Source organism: Capsicum annuum, chromosome 9 (assembly GCF_002878395.1).
Source record: "Capsicum annuum cultivar UCD-10X-F1 chromosome 9, UCD10Xv1.1, whole genome shotgun sequence".
NCBI classification, from domain to species: domain Eukaryota; kingdom Viridiplantae; phylum Streptophyta; class Magnoliopsida; order Solanales; family Solanaceae; genus Capsicum; species Capsicum annuum.
Window position 1 is genome coordinate 27061360 of NC_061119.1, and position 8754 is coordinate 27070113.

At 34.6% G+C, this 8754-nt stretch overlaps 1 protein-coding gene across 3 annotated transcripts; it reads left to right on the forward strand.

Annotated features, from left to right (window-relative positions):
- Nucleotides 1-4233: 4233 nt before the first annotated feature.
- On the forward strand, nt 4234-8360 carry LOC107842999 (actin-71). 3 transcript variants are annotated; one of them, XM_016687117.2, is made up of 5 exons: nt 4234-4497; nt 5791-5859; nt 5991-6384; nt 6826-7439; nt 8048-8360. In XM_016687117.2, the coding sequence occupies exons 2-5, from the start codon at nt 5800-5802 to the stop codon at nt 8111-8113; spliced, it is 1134 nt and encodes a 377-aa protein (XP_016542603.1). In that variant the 5' UTR covers nt 4234-4497; nt 5791-5799; the 3' UTR covers nt 8114-8360. The 3 variants fall into 3 exon arrangements, with proteins under 3 accessions (XP_016542603.1, XP_016542604.1, XP_016542605.1); XM_016687118.2 differs by having other exon boundaries at nt 5797-5859; XM_016687119.2 differs by having other exon boundaries at nt 4234-4369.
- Nucleotides 8361-8754: the final 394 nt, after the last annotated feature.

Consider the following 8754-nt stretch of genomic DNA (forward strand, 5'->3'; position numbering starts at 1 on the left):
GGCTAAAAATGTTAAAAATACAACACCTTTAATTTCCAGTGGATCTATTGAACCTAATTCCTATTTAAGCCAATTTGGAGCTCCAAACTAAGAACCCTAATTCCTAAATTTATCTTTCAAAATTAAAATTGAAGATCACTTGTTTGAAGAATTGGTATCTAAATGTTAGTAAAATTAATTTTTTTTATTTTTTTCAATTGAAAAATTATAAATAAAATTAATTTTTTTATTTATTCATTTTAATATGTGGGTCCTACCTTCTTCAATTGCTTCTTCTTCACCAAAATCATCATTAAAACACCATCATTAACACCATCATCATCAAACTCAAATCTTCACCACAATAATTCTAAGAATAAAACAAATCCTTAAATGTAGGAGCCTTTAATTCAAAGACTACAAAAGTCTATCCTAAACATATGATCATCTGAAGAAAAAATTGATCCATAATTCTCCTACAAAACCAAAAGGAATAGTTATTGTGAACTTGTCCAGACCAAATATATAAAAAAATTCTTCATTTTTCTTTCATTCTCTCCCTTTTTTAGTACTTAGTACTATTGTGTGTTTAAGATATGTAAGACCGGTATTCAGGGCACAACAAAAAATACCTTTTTCATACACGGTAGGATTAAATAGACCAAGTTGCAAACTTTCATACCAAATTTAAAGAAAAAATCATACAAATAGCAGCAAACACTTATCAAGATTCTTTTTAAAAAAAAAATTATCTATAAAGAAAAAAGGGCTAGTTGAATTCTTGATTTTTGGGTCAGAATTGAGGTATATAAATAGATCATTTGGGTTGAAAAGTTCAAGATTGTACCTGGGAATATAAAAAGATTCAGTTTTGAATGAGATTTTTTAGAAAATCAGATCGATTAGTCTTCACAAATTCAATGAAATATTGATAACTGACAGTGGATATTGGAATATCAATGGTTAGTCAAATTGGGAAATTTGAAGTAATTTGGCAGGAAGAAAAGTGATAAATGAGAATAAGCTTATGAAGATCTGGTGTAAATTGAATTTACGGCCAGCTATATGGAGATTGAAAGAGATTGAAGTGTGTTAAATTCCTTCACATAAATGGTGGACTAAATACACTCCAAATTTATATTTTTTCTTCTATTTGGGTCGGGTCAGGTTAGAAAGGGTTAAAATAGATGGGTCGAGTTAGATTTATTTAATAAAATAGAATAATTAAATTAGACACGTGGCACCATCACAGAGAGAGTTAGTTTCACTTTTTATAGTTTAGGTGTGTAATAGGTCACTACGATAGTTTAGGTGTGACCTAGATTTTTCGTGTATAATTTGGGGTGAAAACGATGACTTTTTTCATATATGTGTTAGGGAATTTCCTTGTACCCCTCAAATATAAGGTCACCATGACCAATCCTCATGTCGGTAAACATTAGTTTCAGTATCTGTCCATTGGACTCACACCTTAACGGTTAGCTATCACACGCGCCATTATTCCCTAATTAAAACTATTACCATACAACCAAACCACCAATTCCATTCATTATTAACCAAGGCCATGATTAGTAGTATCATCATACCGACTATAACTTGCAACCAATGTCCTTAGCCAACCTTAGGGGATTCCCATGTACCCCATAGGTTACATTATTAAGTTTACTTGGTGGATGGGGGATTCCCATGTACCCCACAAGATGTTCATCATTCAAACTAATTTTGTTATTTCATTCACTTGGAGGATTCCTGTGTACCCCGTAAGGTTTTCATTCAAAACAATTTCATTGCCACCAAGGCTTTACCATTTAACCATTCCAAACCATTTAAACCATCCAAACCCATTTCAAACCATTCATACCATTCAAAACCATTTAACCCATTCAAAAACCATCCAAAACAATTTAGGATTCCATTACCAATCCATAACATGCAATAGCATCAATGAAAGTTTAATAATAGAGTAAAACATTCTCATAGGCATTTTATCAAACATGTTGAGGGCATACCTTTACCAAGACCAAAACTAAAGCATAAACCATCAAGTTTAGGGTTACCCATGATCCATTTGTTAAACCACAACAAACAAGCAACCACACATGCAAAACACCATAAAAAACATGTGAAAACATGATTAAAACCAAGAGTAAACCATACTCAACAATACGTATCCAAAACCCTCAACATTGGTTTTCAAAACCACCATTTATGATTTATAATCAATGTTTAAAAACACATTAAAACATGCCTTTAGTTAGAGCTATCAATGAGGGAGGAGTACATGTCTTATACAAGAAGATTCATGGAAGGAAATTTGACTCTTCATCCCTTTGAATAACATTTGTAGAAACCCTAGCCACCAATCTTCAAGAGAGAGTTAGAGAGAGTATTTTTGGAATGTTTTGATCTTCCAATAAGTGTTATGAAAAACCAACCCCAAACACACTACCTAACATACGAGAGAGGGATACCAAATCATACCATAGCATATGAGAAGTATACTCAAACCGTACCTTGTCCAGAATACTAAACTTAGGAAATGTTTCTAAGGGTCCAAGTTTGGGGTTTTTCAATACATGCAAGAATGACGGTTCAAATTCTAGCTCAAAAATATAGGGTGTTACGCCAGAGCATCTTAGGGGAAGACCAGGTGCATATGACATTGGTTTGAGCTGATGTAGCATCTCCAACATAGACTAGCGGCAGATGAGCTGCAAATCAGCTGCCCAGCCCACTTGAAATGTCATTTTTACCCCTTTAGTGGTCCCCCTTTGTCCTCTTCTCTTGAATATTCTTGGAATCTTAGAAGATGCTTTTGGGCTAACACTCTTACACTTTTTTTCTTCTTCTTTTAGGATCAAATAACCACCTTTTGCTGAAAATCCATCATGAAAATTTAAATTTTTCAAGAACACTTAGAACACAAAATTTTCCAACTCCTTCACCTTTGCTCAGAATACGTTGAAATTTTGAACTCAAATACTTTTCAACCTTCTAAACACAATTCAACCATCATTAAGCCTCAATTCTTCACCAAAATTTTCAGATTTTAAAGACCACTTTCAATTTCTTCAAACTCAAGCCTTCAATAATGGTAGAATCTTCAATATAGCTTCGATTTAGCTCAAATTCGATCCTTCGACTCCTATAGTGTTAGAGAACAAAAATCTAACACTAAAAACTCAAGAACACACTAAAATAAAAAAACTCAAATTTTTGACATAAGTTCAAAAACATGAATACTAACTTTTTTTGTGATTTTTAAATTTTTCTAGATAACGAGACCCAAACTGACTTCGTGGGAACGATTCATGCTCGGATCTGATACCAAATAATGTAGATCAAACTACGAAAGAGAAAACAACCATGAAAATTAAAATAAACAAGGAAACTGAAATACGAAAAGTAAAGGGATAAATGGATAGAGGATAGATAGATTGACACATGAAGATAGAAAAGAATAGGAACTAATGAGTATATTAAACTAAAAAATGCTCAAATCAATTGTCAACAATCACCAATATCTTACGTTGACCGCAAGAGAATCGAAATGCCCTTACAACCGTCGTTTCTAAACAAATGTCAACAAAAGCTTTTCCAAGCTAGCTATCACTCACTCTCTGAAGAGTATCTTCATTATTAAAACAAAACTAATGAAATAAAGACTAAGCTAATCTATTTATAGTCTAGGATTTAACTTATTACAATGAGCCCAAAAGTGATCCATTTGCATTAATGAAGCAAGGAAGCTCGCTCTAGCATCTTTGGGGCAGATTGGGCGCACTTTAAGGGCATTTTTAAGAGCGGATGAAGTTGTTTTGAGCTGCTCTTGATCCGCTAGAGCAGGTCGGGCGCACCTTCAAGGCAAATTGGGTGCATGTCCCTTCAAGCGGTCTTTTAGCCCCTTCTCGCATTCCCTCAACTCCTCTAAGGACCCTTGATCAAATGTAGGTGCAATCACCATCACATGACACCTTTTTTATTACAATAAGATGTCTTCAAGTACCTCTAGCACTATAAATATCTCACCCAAAGATCCAGAGGCAATTTGAATTGTATCACTATTTCAATATATTTTTTCAAATTTGTTCCTTTCTACTTACTTTAGAAAATTGATAACGTCCCTTGAAAATGATCTAACAATCACTTTACAAAGCTCATTAAAATATTTATAATCTTGAAAATACGATATATTATATAAGTGAAGTATATAATGTAAACTCTTTCAATATATATTTTCAAATTTGTTCCTTTTTAGTAACTTTGGAAAATTGATAACGTCCTTTGAAATGGAAAAAATATTTGTCAAAGGCTAAGAAAAAAAAAATAAAGGATACACATAATTTTTATAAAAAAAAGGGAAAAGGATCTCATCATCAATGCACAAAGCGTACGTCTGTTTCGGTTTCTGTTTTTCTTATATCTATATATCCAACCAATTCCCCATTATGTTTTGATTTTACAATTTTCTCTGTTGCAATTTCTACGTACGCTTTTGGAAATTAAAATTCAGCAAAGGTGAGAATGATTACTTATACCTTTCACTATAGTTTATCTTTTTGTGTGTATGGAAATTTACGTGTTTATGTTTATGGTTTTGATATTTTTTAGTGTATATGGAGTTAGAATTAACGTTTTCATTCTTCCTCAGATGTCTCATGTTCTGAGTTTTGTTGAATACAAAATTGCTATGGGAATTTGAGATTTGACCGGAATTCGAATTTAGTCGGAATCATGCATGTATATGAACTATATAGGAAATATGAAGAGATTTGGTCCTTTTGAATTGTTGAAATTACGATAGACTTAATCTTCTTTTCACAAATATTTTTGAGGTTTACATGTTCATTTTCTTGTGATGCTATTACATTTTCGGTTATTTATAGCAAAAACAATATGTTTCGGAATTCAAATTAAGCTAGCACAATAGTGTAAACATGTCTAGTGCTAAACTTATATTATTATCTTAGGAAGTTACGTTTTGTGTTGAAGAAAATTGGAACCGAGAAAAAATGTAACTTTTTGTGGTAATAATCAACTCAACGTGTCTATATGAACCGGTTCATTACCAAAAGAAAGAAGGAAAAAAAAATGAACAATTTAGTAGGCGTTTGGCCATAAATATTATTCATAATATTCTGGAATACGTTTTCACTTTATTTTGAAATACTTGTTTGGCCATGAAAACCAAAAACGTATTCCGGAATATGTTTTCACAATTTTTGGTTTTATAAAAAATACCTCTTGAGGTGTTCACATTTTTTGGACTCAAATTTTCCGACCCCTTTATAAAAAAGTACATTCAAAGTCTAACATATCTTTGAAAATATTATGTCCAAACATAACTCCAGCTAACTCTATTTTCAACTTCAAAAATACCAAACTAAGTGAATATGTTTTTAGTTTTCATGGCCAAATGGGAGGTTCATCCTGGATTTTGAAATCAACTTGGATTTATGATGCATTAGAGTGTTACTCACAGACATGGCGTTTGCTAGAAAAAACATAATGGCTGCAGTTACTCAATATAGATTGATCCGAAATCTGATTCAAATCCAATATAGTACCGCGGGTACATAAGATATGAGCTATTGCTCTAATGGGATTATCATATTCTGATGTCCTAGTCTAGTGAATGTGAATAGAAGAATATTTTGTGAGTGATGATTATCACATACTAATTGTCTTAGCAAAACAATGTGACTGATTTTCATATTCTAATTTGTCCTAGTAGTATCGATCATATCTCAACACACATTGTTTTGTTAGCCTTGTTTTTCAGTTGTTGATATGTTTTTACTTGTTTGAAAGTTTTAGAAAATGGCTGACGTTGAGGACATTCAACCTCTTGTTTGTGACAATGGAACTGGCATGGTTAAGGTAATTAATCTGCTTTGTGAGTACAATTTGATGTTTCGGGCAAGCTTAGTAACCGAGTTGGTTAGCTACCTGAACTCTCACCTTGCGGGTGAGGGTTTGATTATTGAGAGGTATATCCTTTCCTCTTGCAGGCAGGATTTGCTGGAGATGATGCACCAAGGGCTGTTTTTCCTAGCATTGTTGGCCGTCCTCGTCATGCTGGAGTGATGGTAGGGATGGGACAGAAGGATGCATATGTTGGTGATGAGGCTCAGTCGAAACGTGGTATTCTAACACTGAAGTATCCAATTGAACATGGTATAGTGAGTAACTGGGATGACATGGAGAAGATTTGGCATCATACGTTCTACAATGAACTTCGAGTTGCTCCAGAAGAACATCCTGTTCTGCTTACTGAAGCACCTCTTAACCCCAAGGCTAATCGCGAGAAAATGACTCAGATAATGTTTGAAACATTCACTGCACCAGCAATGTATGTTGCTATTCAAGCTGTTCTGTCTTTGTATGCTAGTGGACGTACAACTGGTAAGATATTTACTGTCTTTGTTTTGAATATTAATTTGCCCTCCCTGAATGCTTTGTGCTGCTTTTCGTTATTAGTTGTTATATTTTCTTCACTGTCGTTTTCCCTTTTCCTTAATAGACCTTAAATAAGGAATGCCAAGTAATTTTATCGAGTGTAGTGGAAAAAAATAAGTGAATGAATTGCTATGATTGTAATTGTGCAAATGGCTAAGATTCTGTAGTTCTTGGGCCAAGGGTCTATCGGAAACAATCTTTCTACCTCCCAGGGTATCTGTGTGCACTCTACCCCCCAGACACCAGTGGGATTATACTGAGTATGTTGTTGTTGGTTTAGATTATGTGGCCTACATATATCAAACTGATCAGATGAGAAAAAAATAGTGAATTGTAGTCAAATATGATTCATGTGCTAGGGAATTTGTGTGTTTTTTCTTCTTGCAGGTATTGTCCTGGATTCTGGAGATGGTGTCAGCCACACAGTTCCTATCTATGAAGGCTATGCACTTCCTCATGCCATCCTACGTCTCGACCTTGCTGGTCGTGACCTTACTGAGTACATGGTGAAGATTCTCACTGAGCGCGGATACTCCTTCACTACTACTGCTGAGAAGGAAATTGTGAGGGACATGAAAGAGAAGTTGGCATACCTTGCCCTTGATTTTGAGCAGGAACTGGAGACGACTAAGACAAGCTCTTCTGTCGAGAAGAACTATGAACTGCCCGATGGACAAGTGATTACTATTGGGGCTGAGCGTTTCCGATGCCCTGAAGTCCTTTACCAGCCTTCCTTGATTGGAATGGAAGCTGCCGGTATTCATGAGACGACGTACAATTCTATAATGAAGTGCGACGTTGATATCAGAAAGGATCTTTACGGGAACATTGTACTTAGTGGTGGTTCGACTATGTTTCCTGGCATTGCTGATAGAATGACCAAGGAGATTACAGCCTTAGCACCAAGTAGCATGAAGATCAAAGTGGTTGCTCCACCTGAAAGGAAGTATAGTGTCTGGATTGGAGGTTCCATTTTGGCATCCCTCAGTACCTTCCAGCAGGTTAGCACTTGCCTTCCTTTTTTTTTCCTGTTTAACCATCTGGGTTTTTGAAACCTACTGACTCTACTAATCTGGATTCGCTCTGTAAGAAGCCCACTATGGAAGGTTTTACCTGTCCTACGTAAGAGGAGCATTTCATTCATTTTTTGGGGTTTAACCACCTAGTTCCTAAATGCACCGGCTCGATTAATTTGGATTCACTCCACAGAAAACCCATTATATACGGGTGTTTTGCCCGCCCTACCAAAGAGGAGCATTTTCCTTCATTTTTTTTTGGTTTAATCACCCGATTCCCATAATTATTGGCTCGACTAATATGGATTTGGGCAGTAGAAAGCCCACCATGGTTTTTTTTTTTTAACCACCCTATCAAGGAGAGACATTTTCCTTTCATTTTTTTGGTTAACCAACCGGTTTTCGAAACCTACTGGCTCGACTAATCTGGATTCGGGTCGTAGAAAGTCCACTGTGGGAGTTTTTACCCTCCCTACTAAAGAGGGACATTTTCCTTCATTGTTATACATGTGTATTTGATATTTTCAATTGGTTGAGTCATTTATCTTTATGTTGATGATGATTAACATACTTATTGTTGTTTGGATTTGTAGATGTGGATTGCTAAGGCAGAGTATGATGAGTCTGGTCCCTCCATTGTGCATAGGAAGTGCTTCTAATCACAAACAAATGATGAACGCAAATTTGATTCTTGTTCAACATTTGAGTTTGTGATGTCAAAGCTTTTAGGGAGTTAATTGGTCGATGGAATATTCTTTTTTTTTTTTTAGCTCTTTACTTGTAATCAAAATTGTATCTAAAAAATTGCATCATATTTCATTATTTTGTTTTTTTTTTCCTAGTACCATCTTTTGAAAAACCATGTAATAAGTTTTTCAGCTCAATGGAACTATTCTTTTTTATGAATATGTTGAAGCAATGCACAAATCTATAATCATACAGCATTATCAAGTGTTAATCAGTTAATGTGTAACATACCTGACATTATTTCTATTTTCTTAGCAAAGAGACTACTATGTCAACCATCAAAGGTTGTGATAGGGTGGTAAATGATCATTCATTTTTATTCAGAGTTTTGGATTCGAACTTTGAGAATGAAGACCAATCCAAATTAGTTGAATCCCAAAATAAAATATCAGACATCGAATGAAAAAGTAAAGCCAAAAACTTACTGAATCAATGAAGATATACAGCAGCAGCCAAGGCGCCAGAGAACTCAAATGATGAGTTAAAATGGTTTATTAAGTGTAGTACTATAGAAAAATTGCTAACAAATTTAACTTATTATAAACGGAAAAGG

Coding starts and splice junctions, on each gene's coding strand:
- LOC107842999 (XM_016687117.2), top strand. CDS start 5,800: ATGGCTGACGTTGAGGACATTCAACCTCTTGTTTGTGACAATGGAACT. Junction 6,385..6,825: donor TGCTAGTGGACGTACAACTG/GTAAGATATTTA, acceptor TTCTTCTTGCAG/GTATTGTCCTGGATTCTGGA. Junction 7,440..8,047: donor CCCTCAGTACCTTCCAGCAG/GTTAGCACTTGC, acceptor TTGGATTTGTAG/ATGTGGATTGCTAAGGCAGA.